Consider the following 20294-nt stretch of genomic DNA (forward strand, 5'->3'; position numbering starts at 1 on the left):
GACACTACATACAGCCAGTGGCTCATTCACAATGTATTCTGATTTGCATAATGTTTTTCCACTTGAAACAGATTATTCTTATTATTGACATATGTAATGTCTTCTCCTCACACATGTTTAAAGTGAATGTTTTTAGAAGACATTTCAGTAGCAGATGGTTTATCCATTACTAGCAGAATACCCGCGCTTCGCAGCGGAGAATTAGTGTGTTAAAGAAGTTATGAAAAAGAAAAGGAAAATTTTTAAAAATAACGTAACATGATTGTTAATGTAATTGTTTTGTCTTTGATATGAGTGTTGTTGTCATATATATATATATATACAGGTATATATCTCTATCTATATATATCTATAGCAAAATACCAGCGCTTGGCAGCGGAGAAGTAAAAAGAAAAGGAAACATTTTAATAATAACATGATTGACAATGTAAATGTTTTCTGAATATATAAAGTCAGCGTCGGAATTTATAAAGTCATTCCTGATTATATAAAGTCAACATCGGAGTATATAAACTAACTCCTGAATATATAAAGTGAAAGTCAAAATCTATTGATTGAAACGACTCTGAACTGAACTAAGTTAACAAAAACGTATTCAGAAAAATAAATTAAAAAAACACTGTTCGGTTAATGTTTTGAAAATGATGCATGTGCCCTGTTGGTTCCTGCCTTGCGCCCAGTGTTGGCTGGAATTGGCTCCAGCAGACCATAGAACCCCCCCCCCGGGACCCTGTGGTCGGATTCAACGTGTTGGGAAATGGATGGATATTCCAGCGCTGACTTTGCATATTCTGACGCTGACTTTATATATTTAAGTTTTGACTTTATAGATTCCACGGCTGACTATATATATTCCGTCACTGCCTTTATATACTCAGGTTTTGACTTTCTATATTTGGGAATGACTTTAGGCTATATATTCAAGTTTTGACTTTATTTATTCCGACAGTGACTTTATATAATCAAGTTTTGACTTTATATATTCGCGAATGACTTTATATATACACGTTTTGACTTTATATAGTTAAATGTAGTCATCATTGCATAACTTTTTCTTTACCATAGAAATTTAAAGACTAAATTCTACTTCCATTCCTACCAAAGATATTTCTGGCGACTAAATAGAACCTACTTACATCCAAATTCAAGCTATTGAGCTGTCGCCTGCCTGCCTGCCTGAATAAATCACCTTCGCTTTGCTCTTACTTTTTTACCGTTCATTTAATCATGGCTAGTGGCGGAAAAATTATAAAATGGAAGGAGGATTACACCGAGTATGGCTTTACCAAAACAATTATTGATGGCGAATCGATTATTCATAAAGCTTCAATTGGTGATCTGTTTTTCTGTGTTAACCTCATATTTTTTCATACTTCTTCTCAAACCAAGGGGGTGCGAGGGTAAAATGAATCGAAGCGCTGTTCAATATAATCGGTGTACCAGGAAATCATGCATTGACAGAAGTTCCCCTTTGCTTGTGATTAAATTCGTGATTTTTAATGCGTTATGGAGCACATGCATCGAAGCTTCTCAGCTGTGCTTGTGCTAAGAAAAGGAAACATTTTAAAAATAACACGATTGTCAATGTAACCTTTTGTAAGTAGTGCCTGGAGGATTCAGCGTGGAGAAACTCTAGACACAGCGTGTGTATTAACTTGTGGATTTTTCTGTGAGTATTTGGTGGCAGCGTCACAAAGTCGTAACACTGCGTTAGCTGCGGAGCGCAGCTCAGAGCGAAATGAGGTGAATGGGAGGGGAGATGATGACGTGACTCCACCACCGCCTTAACTGTCAATCCCCCACAAACACAGTCTCTCGGAATTTGCATAAGCACACCCCTTCACCTACAATTTTAACTTAGTTATCAAGTGATCAAAACTCTCGTTTATATCCTGCGTCCTCTCATTAAACTTGCATCCCGCATTACCCGTGGGCATGACAAACGCCAGCGGCAGCCTGTCTATGAACTTAATTTAAACTTTAGGTTTACACCGTGCTTTGTTTCCGAAGTAGCAGCACTCATGAATATGGTTGTATATGTCACTTGCTTGCTTCTTATTGTTTCGCTGCCTTCTCAATTATATAATGCATGTTTTCTTCAGTGCTTTTTGGAGCTCTTCCTGGTTTTCTACGTACTGCGTTGACAGTCAGTTCACGTGATTACGTGGGAGGCGTGATGATGTCACATGAAACTCCACCCCCCCACGGCTTTTGAGGTCAACTCCATTACAGTATATGTAGAAAAATAGCTTCCAGTTAGGACCATTACGCGTAGAATTTCGAAATGAAACCTGCCCAACTTTTGTAAGTAAGCCTGCCAAATTTCAGACTTCTACCTACACGGGAAATTAGCAGAACATACCATCTAACAAACAGACAACTCGTCTCAGGAACACATTTCATTGCCCTTTCAGGTCAAATACACCATAAAACTCCATTAGCTCTTTTTCACTGGTACACCATAAAACAGATATGTAACAGAGTACATGCGGTAGTGGAGGTATTAAGTGGTGAAAATGGACAGAGAACATTCCGAAACTGAAGCTGTAGCAGACAATAAACTTGAACATTTTGCTGGAAAAAGGAGTCACGTCTGTTGTCTGGAGATACTTTGGATTTAAAAGGTCGGATGTGGACCATTATGTTCAAATGTGTGAATACTGTTTCTACATTACTGGATAATATTGCAAGCCAAGTTGTACTTGTTTTATTTTTTTCAATACTGTGTAACGTACCTGGGTACTGTGTAATAGTGTGACATGTTGACTTTATTCTCACCATTTGTCAAGATTAAACTCGACATATTGACTTTATTCTCGTAATTTGTTATTAAAGTAGAATATCGTAAACTAAACTTCATCTTAAAATAAATATTTACTAGATTTTCTCAAACCCCGTCATAAGTTATGTAGCACATTAACACTAGAATTACCAGAGCCTACGAAAAAAAATCGTAGATCCATCAACACCTTAAATCGCTTCTCACCTCACCGTCATCGTCTTTTGTCCTTTAAGTGTGTTGATAAGCAGCAAACAGCAAGCAGTCTGCTATTACATCTCCTACCCCGCACAGTTTTCTCAGCTCAAGTCTGTTTACCTGTGTGTCAGTTGCTTAGAGTTGTATAGAGTGAGGTCAAGCAAAAGGACACCTTTTATAAATACTATAAATACTATATAGTTATTTGAAACACATGCACTTCATTTGTGTTCCGTGTCTACAACGATCTATGTAAACACATCGTTTAAAAAATAAAAAAAATAAAAAAATGTAGACATGAAGTGTATAATGTGTGAAGCCTGAAGTCCAAATATCAAAGAAACACTTTCACAAAAGGTACAAATATAACAGAACAAGTGTGCTTTTATTCAAAAATATAACTACAGAAAAAGAACACGCGTTAGGGTGCAGCATTGGCATGAATTTACTACGACCGCTTTGGTGGCGCAACGGTATCAACCGTTGACTGGTAATCAAAACTTCATGGGTTCGGTCTCCAACGAGTCCATTTTGAGAAGTGAGCTGCTTTTATTCTTACTATCTGAGAATAAATACATACATTTGATTTCAGTCTGTAACAGCCGGTGTATGTTACTTGTAAAGCTTAGCTTTGTTTTGTTTTTGTTTTTTTTTTTTTATTCAGTTTCATTCTCAGAGTCGCATTCACGATCCTACCTTACCCCCACCCCCATCTCACACTGCTGTTTTCACATAGACGCGCTATACTTGTGACTTTAGGCTGTAGGAAGTAACTAAATCCAAATAAATTGTCATAAATAAGTTGTCATTATGGGGGTGTTGTGTGTAGAATTGAGGAAAAAATGAAAAAAAAATGGAAAAAATGAATTTAATCCATTTTTGAATAAGGCTGTAACATAACAAAATGTGGAAAAAAAGTGATGCACTGTGAATACTTTCCGGACGCACTGTAGTTTTTGGTTTTTTTTTTCTTCCCTGTGGCCCTAATACAGTTCTGTAGGACTATACCACAAATAGCAGTATAAATGCAAGTTGCAGTTTTATTACTTATATATATATATATATATATATATATATATATATATAGCTTAGCTTTTTGAAGCAAGGTCCATATTAATGCAATTTGCCTAAATGATGGTTCAGTTGGTAAAGATGTCATCACCAAATTGCACTTGTTTTATTTTATTTTTATTTGGTAAATACTGTGTAATGCACCTGGGCTTGAAGTCATGAAGTAATAGTATTATTACTGGAAGTTACACTATTAATTTATTTTATTATTATTTATTAGTTTAAATATTACGCAGTTTAAAGATGGTAAAAGTTGTTTAAAAAGTCACTTTAACGTGTCAGTGGACAGAGATTGTTAACATTAACAGAAAGTGTAGTTGGTTTACAAAAAATATTTACTATTTATTCCTTTTCTAAGACATGTTCAGTGCAATACATCTTCTGACATGCACCTCTGGATATTTTACTAAGTCTAAATGCCTCTTTGGATGGTTGAAAATATGTTGTCAAAATTATAGCTTAAGTTGTTTGCAAAATGTCTTCAATAAAAAGGTTCAATATTTTGATTGCAACTGTCCTGCAATGTGATTCCTTCTCTTCATTAGTGCCACATCCTTGAAAACTATCACTTTATGGGGTCATGCAAACCTGTATTAATACTTGTGTGCACATTAAAATGTTTTTTTACAATGTACAATTCTCATGACAGTGGAATAGGATATTCTTAGCCAGTCTACTGCAGCAATTGCAGTGGAAAATGTGGTTAACATCCACTCATGCATGGGAAAAAACACCGTTGGATACAGTGAAACCAGGATGATTTAGAAAAATACCGCGATACAGAATTTTGGTCATACCGCCCAGCACTTCTTCACATTCAATCTATGATAATGAGCATGTTAACAGGTGACCATCCATTCATTTTCTAACCAGTGTAGACAGTTCAGGGTCAAATGGGAAAATTCACACAATCCACAATTACACACTGACAGCACTAACAGCAGCTGTAGAAAGTAAGGCTTCAAACAAAGCAGCTATTTGTCTTGCCTACACTGGCAATGAAATTAGCTTCTCCATGTGCTAATACCTAAATAAAATTAGTGTGCCAGTGCTTTGAACCATGAAGAAGATCACCCTATTAATAAAACAAACTGTGTCAACAGAAATTCGCCAAGACACACAGTTACCAGGACAGTCAAAACAGCACATACTCCCATTGTTGAATATTTATATGCAAACTCTAAAGTTGTGTCATTTATTTGGTTTTGACAGCAAAACTATAATGTTCATGAGAATAACCCCTAAAATTTGACAAATGTGGTAAAAGCACATACATATATTTGAAGAGTTAAGATTAAACGATTATAGTTAAAAACTCAGGCTAGTTTATTTTCTAATTCTGGACTTGCACGCAGGCTAAGCATTAACAAAGTCTATATAAGATAATTATGATACTTTGAAAACAGCACAACAAAATCTGTTATAGAAGAGTTCTGAAATAATGGAGTAATGTAAAACTCACAAGATCAATTTCACACAGTTGACAGTTGGGACAACTGTTTAAAAAAAGAGAATAGATTTGGACAAGTAAAGAGACATGAAATATGCATACACAGCTTTCCACACAAATGTCAGGATTTATAAAATAAAACTTGATAGGAGAAAGTGTGTATATTTATGGCAGTTCTGACCCATCCTAACACAACATTTTGGAGAAACTAGAAAATGATGATTCTTGATCAAGTAGGGAAATGCAGTCAGGTCAGGTAGCATGCAGAGTATGACAGTAGATGGCATTATATCAGCGCTTAACCCGACACAGACAGACGCAGGAGACACACTGATAGAAAATAAAAACAGTAATTTGTTTTTCTTTACCTGTGGGTAACAACTTTCCCGTTCCCACAAGCCACAACACAATCCAAGGCACAACACTGCACAATACTTTACTTTTACTCTTTTGTCTTTCTCCTACACTCCTCCTCAGCAAGCTTGGTCTCCCTCCTCCCAACTCTGGCTCCGGCTCCCGTAGTGCCTGCTGGCTCCTTTTATATAACACCCCCGGAAGTGCTCCAGGTTCTCGTTGACCTACTTCCACCAGCACTTCCGGGTGTGGCGGAAAACCCACCCAAGAGGGCACAGCAGCTGTTGCAGCACCCCACAGATCCCAACAGGGCGGAAATCCGAGTCACCACTGCAACCCATGGGGGCCGCCATAGAACGTCCCATGAGAGGTACTGTTCTGCCCATGCTTGCTTCCCCGGTCCCCTCCGTGTAGATGTGCCGCAGCCGGACAAGGACCAGCATGTTGCGATACCCATGACACGACAAAAAAAAAAAAAAACACCAAACCAATTCCAATCCCCAACAGGCCTGACTCCACTGGCTCTCTGATAGTTTTGACTCTTCAGGGGATGAGGCTCCCGAGGGCTTTCCCCCATCCTTAGTGTATACGCCAGGTTTCACAAATTTTTTATTAATCCATGCAGAGTTTTATGAATGAGACCACAGGAGTTTGTGACATTTAAAATTTGAATCGATTTGACTCTTCAGTAAGGTGTTATGATGGTATGATGGAAAATGTTACAAACCTACCATGGCGATTTTCTGAAAAATCAGATTTTAAAAGCATGTTGTAAGACAGCATTAAACAGTTTGTTTAATAAATAATGTCCTTAATTACCTTGAAGTCAACAGTACAAATATATCAATTTTGGGATTTTTAATTTTTAATACAGTTACTGGAGAGAAAATGTCAAGAAAGTAAATTTAGAATATGCATATGGTAGGATAAATCATGTAGTCCATGATGATTTCATTCTGTAGAAACTCTATGCTGAAATCCCCACAAGACTGTAATATTAACTCCCCATCCCCAACTGGGGGAATCCCCATGTCTGTAACTCAAAAAAAAAAATTCAAACCCTGAATTGTATTTTAACATTTGTGAATACCGCTATTAACTTACTTAAATGGTAATACCTACAAAGAGTAACTTGATGAATACACAGCATTTAAATCTTTGTTCCTGCTGGTGTATATGCAGTATATTCAATAGTATGTAACAGAAAAACGCACAATACTGTTTATTTGAATAATGGAGGTACTTTTAATACACAGCCACTGAATGGGATTTCTTTTTCTAATATGGTAATAAATACTGTAGAGTATGAGGACATTTCACTGGTATTGGTATCAAATACAAAAAATTCTAGTATCATGCCATTGCTACATATCACACAATATTGCAGGGAAGATGACTTTCAGTGTAGAAAGTATGGCAAGAAACAGGAATAATTATATACGCTTAACAACATGATCATTAGTATCTCATGCCTGGCTTCATACAGCACATTCTCCCAACCATTTCATTGACTATTTTTACTTATGAATTCTTGCATTTGTGTAATTCTGTATTTGCTAACAGCACAGCATTTATGGAAGAATGCAGAAAGGAAAGCTTTTTAATGTATACCTCAGGTCCATGAGGATGGCATTTAGTTAGTGTTTTTGACTGCAAACTGTTTTTAGAAAACAGTACAACAACATTCTCAAGCCAAAGCCTATGCAATCAGCATTGGCGTTCACAGCACCAGAATGCCTCTATGACCAGTCACTATTTAGGGTATGAATGTAGAGATGGTGCACTACTACACATACTTAACAGTCCACATCAATGACATGTTGGACTGGTCTCAGAACACCCAGGAACTGCATAAGGGTGGGCAGAGCAGGCTCTTTTTTATTAGGAGACCATTCCTTTAATGTGAGTAGTGGCAACCTTCACATCTCCTACAACTCTGCGATAGCTAGTGCAATTTTCTACACTGTGGTGTAGAGAGGCTTGCTGAATCAACAAGCTAATTAAAAGGGCAGGCTCAGTTATAGAACACACTCTGGACCTCCTGGAGGTAGTAGCAAATGAGAGAATTAAAAAATACGTGCCATTATGAACACTGCTGCACATCCCCTAATACCAAGTACTTTAAGCCAACAACTCATTCAGCAGAAGTGTATTAAGAAACGCACCTTTTCACCAACAACATGTCTGCATAGTGCCTTATTGTGACAAACTGCCAAATCAGAGATTCTCTTTTTAATTTTCTTCCTGTTAAGTCATTCTGGTGCACCTTATATTTCAAATTGTAACCTTAGATCCTCAAATGAGTGTCTCCTTAGAATTCCAAGAACAAAACCTAAAATAAGTGGTGAGGCGGCCTTCTGCTGTTATGCACCTAAAATCTGGAATAGCCTGTCAATAGGAATTCGCCAGGCTAATACAGTGGAGCACTTTAAAAAACTGCTGAAAACATATTACTTTAACATGGCTTTCTCATAATTTCACTGTAATTAAAATCCTGATGCTCTATATCTCCAACTCATTATAATAACTATTCATGGTGGCTCTAAAATCTGTACTAACCCCTACTCTTTTTTCTGTTTCCTTTTGGTGATGGCTTGCACCACCACCATCTACTCAAAGCACCGTGATGTTCCAACAATGATGAATGGATTAAAAGCCAGAAGTCTGTATGACCATCAACATCAAGTGACTCCGTGAGAACCCTAACTACAAAGAGGACTATTTCATTTATGTTAGGTAGAATGCCCAGAGGGGATTGGTCGGTCCCGTGGCCTGGAACCCCTGCAGATTTTATTTTTTTTTTTCTCCAGCCGTCTGAAGTTTTTTTTTTTTGTTTTTTCTGTCCACCCTGGCCATCAGACCTTACTCCTTTTCTATGTTAACTAATGTTGTCTTTATTTTAAATTTCTTATTCTGTCTTTTATTTTTCCTTTCTTCATTATGTAAAGCACTTTGAGCTACTTTTTGTATGAGAATGTGCTATATAAATAAATGTTGTTGTTGTTGTTGATGTACAGACTACAGTTTGTGTGTATTTATATTTACCTACTTATTAAAAGAGCTTGTGTAAAAGGTCAAATTTCCCCCGGGCAAATAAAGATCGGTCTATCGGGGCAAGGCAGATAAGAGACTAGGATGGGGCATCAATCCAGCACAAAAAAAAACACACAACGCTAAATTCACAAGGCAGTTACAACTAGTTCACATGTTCAGTTCTTAGTTTGACACTTATTTTTGTGCTTTTTATAGCAGCAGCATTAAGCATGGTGAGTGACTACCTGGGATGTACTGATGCAGATGACCCATGGAGTTCTGGGTCACGAGGCTGTACCTAAGAAATAAACTATTTGAAAGACTGATAACTTTACTCAAAGTTTTATAAACATCTATAAACATCAGAAAGAGTAAGTTGTGTCATTAAAATATGCCTGAAATAATAGTATCAGAGTGCCTTTTTAACCTCCCTAGTGTTAGACTCAAGCGTCACTCTGGCTGTGCTAAAGCACTGGTCTGAAGTTTCACTTGGGCAACTGTACGGATGTGTCTCCCGTATGCGTTAGACCCGAGGATTACATGGGCTGTAAAAGTGCTAACAGCGCTACTTCCAAGCGTTATGTGGGCAATGGTAAAGGCATGTCTTATGTAAGCATCAGGCTTGAACTTCACCCATGCAACATTGTAACACATCTTCTCCTAGACTCAATGGCATCTTGTAAGAAATGTTTTTCAGCAGCCCAGGTGTCGCCCACTCTTGACATTTACATGAGTGGTGACAAGGAAGTCTTCAGGCAGTGAAACTGAAAATGATTCTGATGAATCTGAAAGTGACGCTCACATTTGATTTTCTGTTGACCCTGCTTCAAATAAACCAACACCACCTCATTTTGAATAAAAGTAAATGTTGACAGCCAAGATCCACTTACTTACTTGAAGTTATTTCTTAAAGATTACATGATCGAAAAAGTTGTTGTTGAGACGAACCATTATGCTGAACAGTGTTGGGCAAATGACCATACACCTAAGCAGTTTTCCCATTCAAAGATATACTACACAAAAGACAGATTTTGACACTATACAGTATATGTTATTAGCAACCTCTCTCTATTGTATTAAAAATGTTTTCCCGTTGTGTCCGCATTATTCAGCCTTGACCACTCCCGTTCACACCGCTCACCCAATCATTACTCCTGCTGCTCATATCCTCTCTCCATACTACCCCGTAACACTCTCAGCGATGCTAACTTGCCCGTTTTATTACATTTTACTTTTTTACTTATACTTTTACTACGTTTTATTATTCATTGGGATTTTAAATTGACAGATGTAGTGAAACACTGAAGTAACTGATTTTCTATCTATAATAACTAAGGACCAAACCGTCTTTCTCCCTCACCCCACGTATTCTTTTATATACCATCTCTTTAAATACAATCGCTTTCTCCAATGGAGGTGTGCCCGACACCAGACGCCATTCTTGTGGCTTAACTGCAAGATAACGGGTGTCTAGCACCCATCCCCAGGGGCTGGTGAGCAAATCGAGCAGGGGGCAGAGCCCCTTAGTTATTATTATTGTTATTATTTATTTCATTATTACTATTATTTGTATCATTATTATACTTTTTAAACTTCTAACTTTGTATTTTTAGTGTTTTGCACATTTTACAGTAGAAAGAGGAGTCTTTTTACATGTTTTTTGAGAAAAAAAAAGTAACACTAAGTAAGTTAAACTGTGGATTTTTCAGCCTAGCCTCGAACCCCTCCCCCCAAGTCTGAAATCCCCTCCAATTTAGTAAATTAAGCAACACTGCCTGAATTTTAAAAATGAATTTCAAGCTCTGCACATAGTTGAATATTATGCATTTATAGCTAGATTTATAGTTCCTTGTAAACCTGTGCATGGTTGCTTGTCATGTGTAAAACACTGAATGACTAAAGAGAAAAGAAACTGCTGAAGAACTCAATATTAGGCCAAAAACTGTAGAGGCGCTATCAGATATAAAACTAATATTAGCAGTTTTCCAGACTGGCTCCATTAATATATTCAGGTCATCCCAAACACATAAATCAATCACTAAAGATTTATGGAAATTTGGAAGGAAAGGGCCTTTTGGATAAAGAATAGTACTGTAACAACCATCTGACCCAACACTGCTATTTGATTCAAACATACTGAGCGGAATTTAATTATATATGTGTAATAAGTAGCTGCTCAGACAAAAGTGAATGCAAGTTTTTCTTGGATTACAAGTCTTATACATTTATGTTATTTTTCACTGCCATCCATTCAAGCAGAAGAGGATCCACTGATGTGGAGGAAAGGCCATGCATCAGAACTACTTCATCTTTCCATGGTTGTCAGGAAGCTTTTATGAATTCCAGCAACCAGTGAACCATCAAAGAGGCCGTGCCAGTGGGCGCATTTTTTCCCCTGTCAGGTCACAGATTAAATTAGACAAAATAAATATGTTGACATTTCTATATTTCAATTTCTAATAAAAGAACCTGAATACATGTAGGAGATTAGACCAGAAGAACTTTATTTCTTTATGAAGAGATTTAAATCACTGCCTCTCATTTGATTTGTTTACATGTGTGATATTTTAATATTATAGTTGCGTATTTGAGTGGTCTATATAGGTGTTTAGATATTGTTAAAATTCTGCATTTTGTAGGTTTACTTGTGGATATTGCAACTGACATAAACCACACAACTTACAGGGACAGTATTTTGGATGTCTGTTTTTAGCATTTGACATTAAAACTACTGGTTTAAAATATGAGAAAATTAATTTGTTTCTTAAATAAGAATATTGTATGTTCTGTTTCAATAGAAATTGTGGTGGAATTATTTCAATGTGGATAAGTGTTTTTTTTTTTTTTTTTTTAATTACCACATTTTAACAATATAATAATAATAATAACAAATAATAATAATAATAAAATAATAAAAATCATAATTTAGATCAATAAATCATGGTGTGATATTCTGATATCATCACATCCTTATTTGGAATTCAAAACGCCTGAAAATACATTAATACACCTTCCCAAACATAGACTTAAACACCCGGATGAGGATCAGGAGATCCTTGTTCACTAATACAATGTGAAATTGTGACCTTGTGCATATATAAAAAAGGTTCAGACTTCAAAAGGTAATTTCAACAGACTTATTTTTATAAAATGCACTTCCTATTTTTATGCAGTTTATGGTGATGAAGCTGCTTTCAAATAACAGAGCTTCATTCTGTTTTGTCCATAAATTTATCAATAGGTCACACTATTTCAAGAATTAAAGTTCAGCAGGAAAATGTTAAGGAATATGGCACAAAACTGATTAGCAGCACAGGCAATGCATTTCCCCTAATTCCTAGCATATTTCCTCCTAAACGTATAATGCCAGAAGCTATTGGCGCAAGCAGGTTTCGTTCTTTTTCTTGGTGCAGAGGCATGTTTTGTGCCCAGTAAGAGTAACCGAGTGTTTCATGTATGCGACTGTGCCCTCTAACTGGACAGGCAACCCTTTCATGACAGATTCCTATCTTGTCCCCAATGATGTCAGGAAAGACTAAGCAACACTACCTTTAGCTGAAATATCAACCAATAAATGGTTACATGTTGGTTTCTCTGTTAAAATATGATTCTTTAGTAAAAACTACACATTTAACCTCAGACTGAATATATAAAGATGGCTAATAGTGATTATCTTTCACCATGTGCAGTTCATGAACCTAAACTGAAATTATTTCTGATCTCAAAAAAAAAAAAGTCACCTCATTTGGATCAATCTATCATGCAAACTACCCATAGGACAATGTATCCACTCTTAAATATCATTTTTGTTTTATTAAAATTCAAATTAAAACCTTGGTTAGGGCCGATTCAGACGTAAATGGAAATTTAACACAGCCAGAAAACCACAAAGCTGTAAACTTATTTAAAAATGATTTTTGATTGCAAACATCTAAGATTTAGAACTGAAAAAATTGGTCATTGTTTAAATTTGTGGTATACCTTTAAGGCTTAGACTTTCTTAGGATATGTATGCCCATTTGCTATCAAAAGTCAATACATTTTGTAAGTTCTAATTTATACATTATTATTTTCGTGCAGGGGAGACACCGTGCTACAAAAGTTGATGTTATTGTGTCACAGTTTCAGAAAGTCAATTTTAATCCAGATCTGCGGTCAGATTTATAAAACTTGCATACACACACAAAGATGCTCAAAATGTGCGCATGCAACTTTCCACACTAAAGTTGGGCTTTACATAAAAAACACACAACACTTGACAAGAGAACTTTCATTAACTCAGACCCACCCGTACATAACATAGCCAAGAAAGTGGGAAATGACCCTATATCAAGTAGGTAAAGGGGGCCATACCAGCTAAAGAACGACTCACATGAATATAATGGAAACATTATCATAATGTGCGTTGAAGTGTCAAACATTAATACCTCAAAAGTGAGGAATATGATGTACAGATTTAGGCTATTTTAGTTCCCTTTTAAGAGGGCCAATGCTGTGTAATTGCACTGAAATAACTTTTTTTGTTTGTCAGCTTAAATAGCCTACCTGTTGTCACTTCTCAGGACTAGAAATCAAAGTGCAGTAAAATCACAGGTGTGATTCACTTCCTGCTTACAGAAAAGCCATAAATACCATGTCATATTGCCTATTAATAGCCTAATGGTTTGATACAACATAAACTGGTGCAGCTTGAAAACTTTGCAAATGGAAATATACAAACAGACGTCGATGAAGGATTCGAAGAGACATTATCTTAAAACTAAGCTGAATTGGGCCCAGCATTAGAAACAAAGACTGCCCTAAACCGGGCTCTACCTGTTCATATCCAAGTTTTAACAACAGATGGATTGCTGGCAACAGGTACCTACCAGAAGAAACTGGACAACAGGTCAGATATATCTCAGTCAACCTTCAGCTTCATCACCCAAGCTGCGCTGGAAGCCATAAACCGACTGACGAGGCACTACATTCAGTTTCCTTACGGTTTGTTTGGTTTTTTTTAGTATATGTAATATAAAAAGGCAATCTGCAACATTGGCCTGTTCTCTAATGTAACTAGTACAATTGAGATAGCACTTAATTTGCAATAAGGGCACCTAGAAAGAATGAGGCTGCTTTTGTTAACCATAAGCAGTAACATTCAATTAACACACAAGTCATCTGTGACGTCAAGATGAGACAAAAAAACAGAACTCCATTGCCTAGGTCAACCCAAGGTTCATTTATTTTCAGGTAAAGTTGCTTTGGCAGAGGACTTGCTGATGGAGTTGTATGAGATGGCTGGCTTGTTGGTAAAGTAATACAATGAACCCTGTTTTTCATATGGCTTATGCTATACATTGTAACAGCAATCATGACATTACATGTGCCAGGTGATAATGTCTATCCTCTCAGACGCTGGCAACTTAAACCTTTCCCTGACCCCTAAAACACAGAGGAGAAAGACTATAATGTTGCAAAGAATTTGCACACTTTGACGACAGCTCCCTGACACTCCTGAATGCAGCTAACAGTGTCTCCAGGTGTCTACCAGCCAGTGAAGGACTGCAGCATCATTATTGCATATGTACAAGGCTGATCAGGTATCGTCCATATATAGTTGTTTCAGGAAAGCAAACAGCCAAGATTCAAGTGTTCACATGCACACATTAACAAGACGATTGTGATTTAAAAAAAAAAGGATATACAGTATTGTGCAGAAATATGTACACACAAGTCTTTACAAAATTTTTTTTTTTTTTTTCTGCACGTATTTTCCTGTTTTTGGAGCACAATTATTTTCACACTCGAATCTACACAAAATTTTATGAATGACACCACTGGTCATGATCGTGTGAAGTCTGCATGTCCTCCACATGTCACTGTTACTTTTGCCCTGGTATTCTAGGTTCCTCTAAAGTCCAATGACTAGGTTTCATTGATTATCAGCGACAAATTGCACCTCTGTGGACATGTTTCCTGGAACATTTAGGCACCTTTTTTAGGGGTTGTTTTGAGCTTAATTCCAGTGCTTCTAAGTAGAGTGCTACATACCACTGCCAGCTATTGCAATACTTGGGTCTAAAACAGACTACATATAACTAACTAACTAACAATCAAGAAAAACAACTTGTGTTTTATTACCAAAAAAGTAAAAGCAACACCACTTAGTTACATGGTAATCAACACCCATCTAGATTTTGTGAGGAAACCACAGATCACATGCTGTGAATTAGCAATGAGGTGCTGCACCACAGTGCCTCCATTCCAATGAAGGTTTCTAAAGGCCCGTGGCATAGCTGCAAGGGATACAACAGAAGCCTCAAGAGGCAATTCTGCATAATTACAAATGTGCAAACACTGAGTTGAATTTTTTTTAATCCTACCAAAACAATAGGTTAGTTTCATCCTGATTATATATGCATGCATTGTCAAACGTATGGAGAAGGTCTGGCAAACTTAAGTTTCAAACTTTACGGCATCTCCCAGAAGCTATGCGTGTTCTGGCCCAGCCAGTACCTGGATGTGACACCATCTAGGAAAGCTTGGGTTGCTGCTGGAAGAGGTGTTTGTGAGGCAAGGCAGGGGGTCTGAATGTGGATCCCAATGCCCCAGTGCTGCAAAAATGGCACCGTCCTTCAGATAAGACATAAAACCGAGGTCCTGACTATCTGTGGTCAGGAAAGACCCCGAAACATCCTTCATAAAGAGTAGGCTGTATCCCAATGTCCAGACCAATTTGCCCATTCTGGCCCCCTAATCATTCCCTGTCTCTAACTGGCTCTCTCTCTCTCACCACTAATGTGTGGTGCGGCCATCACATCATCCAGGTGGATGCTACACATTAGGGTAGTGTGAAATCCATCCATCCATCCATCCATTATACAACCCGCTATATCCCAACTACAGGGTCACAGGGGTCTGCTGGAACCAATCCCAGCCAACACAGGGCGCAAGGCAGGAAACAAACCCCAGGCAGGGTGCCAGCCCACCACAGGGCAGTAGTGTGAAATGTACTATATAAACGTAAAGCATAATTATTATTATTAGAGAAAGGCTTTTATGTCTGTAGCTACTGAACGTCCCCACCTCGACCAACCCAACCAGATTATGGCCCATCTGTTATTGCATTTAACTCCAGTCATAGCATAACCTTGTCACAGTTTCTGGCAATGTTGCTCATATTACTGATTCATAACAGTAGCAGCTAGGGTCACTGGCTGTTTCCAAGTCTTTCCCATTCAGCTTTTATTCTGTCCTAAGGTGACTCATGGAAGGCTACCAGTTATAACCTTACAAACAGGCCCTTTGTATTGATTACCAATGACTCTGGCTGAAGCTGAATTTTGTCATAGTTCAAAAACACTTATACTAACTTTTATGACTATCATCACAAGCTTTCAGAACTCAATAAATTAAAACAAGGCTATAGATTTGTGTCTCTCTATGCACTGGAAATGATTTAAAAAGTTACTTCGCTCCATTGAAAAATGCTACATTTGTAAATAGAATCGTTAATTCACGTGTCCAATCTTTGGGCTATTTACCAGATGCCATTTTACTGGCACGAAACCTATGGGCCACCTTTCACAAAACATGACTAGGCGCATTAACATTTTACACTCAAAAATAAAAATACAACAAATTACGTAAACACCATCTCCTATGACTTTTCGTAAAGAACGCGATTTTGTTTTTGCCGGATCGCTCCAATGCTCGCTCGCGTTGTACCCGTGTTGACAACGGACTCGAGTCCCGTCCAGAGAGGACAGGCGGGATGGTACAGAAAATGGATGGCAAGCAGAACTCGGAGACGCACCTGTCGTGCGCCCCCATCACAGTTGTACATTCTCTGTATGTATAAAACATTACGCACTTTATTAATACCGATTAACCGACAAGATGAATGCCTCTTCCTGTACATTAATTTGCAGACACAGGCCGTCACTTTTACTTCGAGTGGATTCATTTATTTGGGAGATAACGCAGGTAGGCATCAAGTAGACGTGCGCCCCGTGGCCTAGAAACAACGCGCGCAAACTTCTCGCCTTACCGGCTGAAAATCAACTCCCATCTCCCGATGACAGACACACCCCTAGCCATGTAAAGTAACCCCGAGTTCATCGCTACAAAACGCAAGCGCGCTCTCGTTAAAGATAAACAAATACTGCCGACAAGAAGGAAACCATTATGTCCAACTCGAAAGGCGACAAACTAACAAAGGAGCGCTACAGTACGAGTGGCCGCGGAGCGCTCCCGGAGACGGCCGCTTGGGACCAGCGACTTCCACACAACGGACTCGATCATGTCACCGCAGCCGGAGACATGGTGAAGCGTGAGCCAGTGCGTTGAAGCCTACGAGACGTGCCCTTGTGTTGTACTTGGCGCGTCTTCCGAATGGACACTCCGGGATTTACAATATGTAGTAAACAAAACAAAAGTCTCTTACCCAGCACTAATATTGGGGCAAAGTTTCATGAACGCGGAGGTCGTGCTTGAGCCTCAGAGCTTCTTATCCCCACACCTGCCGAGAGAGGCTCGCGGCGCTTTCACTCGCTCTACAAGGAAGCCAAAACATCGGGTTCGATGTGGAAGAGCTCCGTTCTGTTGTAGGCAAAAAAAAAAACTTCTGGGCGTAGCGCGCACAAGTTGTCCTGTCCGGATGCCAGCACCCTCGTGTAAAGGTTGTCTCGCTTGCTAGTCTCGACTTCCACTCGAGCAGCAGCAGAAAACAGAGCAGACAATTTCGTCAATGTGAGCGATGACACTCTTAAAGGAGCCGCTCACGAGGCGCTCGTCCGCCCGTGCTGCTCACCGCTGCTGCTTCCAGTTCTCTGCGTGAACGAAGGAGCGCCACATCCACACGCAGGCCGAGGGGACGAGGAAGAAAACGACGATGACGGCGGTGGCGAATGCTCAGCTTAAGCCATTGACTGGCAATCACGGGCGCCCCGGTGTCACAATTATCCACGGCAATCCGAAAGACTTCTTCCTGTATTCTTCATGTCGCTCGTTTATTCCCCGCAGTAAAGCTTGTTTAATTATTATCCTTTTGTGGAAAAGTCCTCATCTTTTTATTTGATCGAATGGAACGAGAACAAAAAATATAATTCCTTGTAATATGCAACTGGTAGGAACAGCTGACCTATGAAAATAAACCGAAATAGTCAAATTGAGGAAACGTGGAATAACAAAGAGGACAAATAGAGGTCCAGTGTCAAATCTCCCCACCGATATAAACAGGCTGGGACAAATGCTTCCTTTTCAAGCCTCAGGTTGGAGCTGTTGAGGCTGCACTTGACTGATCATGTGGCTTCTTCTGTTTATTTATAAGGAGTTCTCTACTCTGAGGAACGGAAAAGACAAAGAGGGAGTACCCAGTGCTAAAGAGCGCTCTTTAAAGAGGGGCCAACGATGAAATAAATGCGCGGAACTTTCAATCAAGTAAGCAAATACGCGTAACATATTTAGTGAAATCAATCCAGAATAAAAATCTTCCAAAACATTTAGTGCCGGTTTTTAACATTGTGCCCCCCACTTCTCCAAACATTACTGCGTCGTTCAAAATGTTAAAGCCGTGTAACAATGTTTATTTTGTCGTCGATCCGCATATGTCACTGCGAAATAATCATATCCCCTTAAAGATGTGCATTAATCTCGCTTCTTTTGTTTCTTAGAACTGGCAGATTAGAACACCTTCCGAGTTTTATTACTGCCAACTACTGGACGAATTTAGCTTAACACTTGGAACATTTTATTTTTTGACAAGTACAGTATCATCATTCCTCATGCAATGAATACACATAAATAATAAATGTTATTGAGAAAATCCTTTTGATAGGAACTGTACACCAGACTGGCTTCAATACATTTTCCATTTCTATTAGTTTCTGGTCATTTAGTATTATATCCCTTGCACCCCCTTTAAAATTCTCAAATAGGTGATTACCAATCCTTACCAAATGAGCCATATATAACATTTTCAGTTGGTCTTTTGCTTACTGTGGATTAGTGTGATGCACTGAAAATTGGTCTGAATTTGTTTTGAGGCTGAAAATGAAGAGCATAACATTTTGGTAGGCTTTCTGTTTTTGCAAAATAAAAAGGCAATATATGGAAGACAGATATATACAGAGAAAAAACCACTCAGAGATGCTGGTCTTAGAGGCAGAATTTTAAAAAAAAAAAAAAAGAAAATTTGTGAAAAACGAAAAGGTTAATATGCGCAAAACAACACATACATTAGACAGAAGATGGCTGGAAAAATGTGTTACACTGAGCATCCCAGAGCTGTCTTTTCTCAGCTGCAGATGACAATGGTTTTTGGTTATGTATTTCAGAAAAAAAGCCAAATGAAGACCTGCATTGTGTTTGTTCCTCAAACAACAGATTCTGATGTTCTTATTCTCATATGCAGTTGCCCATCTTGCCCTTTCCCTTCTTTTTCTCATCTTATCAGATTCAGTTTGCCCTCTTCTCTCAAGACAGTAATAGACACCTTTGTATAAAATCATCAGTTTCTTGGCAGTGTGTCACATGGAATAGCCTTCATCCTGAAAAGAAACACTAGACTGGCATGTTTCTTGAGGAAGCTTTTTTAATTTTGGCCATTTTTTAACCCAGAAATTAACTTTTAGAGTGCCAGTACCTGGCAACCCAAATGAACAGAGTGACAGGTTTCAGAGATGCTAATGCAATTAGAAACATTTCCCTAATAATCAATTAGCATTAACAAATAACTAATTACGGATAAGCTAAGGGAGTTTACCATTAGGACACTGAAGGAATTGCTGCTGAAAATAGGGCTTTGAAACTATACAGTATGTGAATAATAAACAGAAATCAATCATTTCAAGCAGTAATAGCCATTATACCCACTAGTAATGCATTGGCTATATTTGTAAATCAATTTAGAATAATCTAGACAAGAACAGGCCATTCAGCCCAACAAGCCTGTCAGTCCCATCTACTTAATTACATGTAATTACTTACTTACATATAATACATTACATGTACTGACATTAAATTTGATCTGCCACAAATCTAAGTCCCTCTGTAATGATTTAATGGATTCCAAATTATCTGCCAATCCACCTATATTGGTATCATCTGCAAACGTAACCAGCTTGTTACTTAAACTTCTATCCAAATCATTTATATATATATTAAAAATAGCAGTGGCCCTAGCACTGACCCCTGTGGGACACCACACTTAACATCAGCCAATTCTGATAGGATTCATCACACCATAACCCTCTGCTTCCTGTGTCTGAACCAATTCTGTACCCATCTAAAAGCATCACCCTGAACTCCCACTTCTTCTAGTATGATGTCCAACCTTTCATGTGGCACCTTATTAAATGTTTTCTGAAAGTCCGGATAAATAATATATGCTACATTTTGATCATACCCTTTTTGTTGATTCCTCAT

At 38.1% G+C, this 20294-nt stretch overlaps 1 protein-coding gene across 4 annotated transcripts in view; it reads right to left on the bottom strand.

Moving 5' to 3' along the window:
- Window positions 1-20294, bottom strand: part of gramd4a (GRAM domain containing 4a) — a 323835-nt gene that overhangs the window by 261758 nt on the left and 41783 nt on the right. For 2 of the 4 annotated variants that reach the window (XM_039761078.1, XM_039761077.1), the window contains exon 1: window positions 17314-18796. The exons of the other annotated variants lie outside the window; for them this stretch is intronic. In XM_039761078.1, coding sequence (XP_039617012.1) covers window positions 17314-17342 — 29 coding nt within the window. In that variant the 5' untranslated portion in view covers window positions 17343-18796. Of the gene's footprint in view, window positions 1-17313; window positions 18797-20294 lie in introns of those variants that run through there. 4 annotated transcript variants of the gene reach the window in all.

This window comes from Polypterus senegalus, chromosome 8 (assembly GCF_016835505.1).
Source record: "Polypterus senegalus isolate Bchr_013 chromosome 8, ASM1683550v1, whole genome shotgun sequence".
In the NCBI taxonomy this organism is placed as follows: Eukaryota; Metazoa; Chordata; class Cladistia; order Polypteriformes; family Polypteridae; genus Polypterus; species Polypterus senegalus.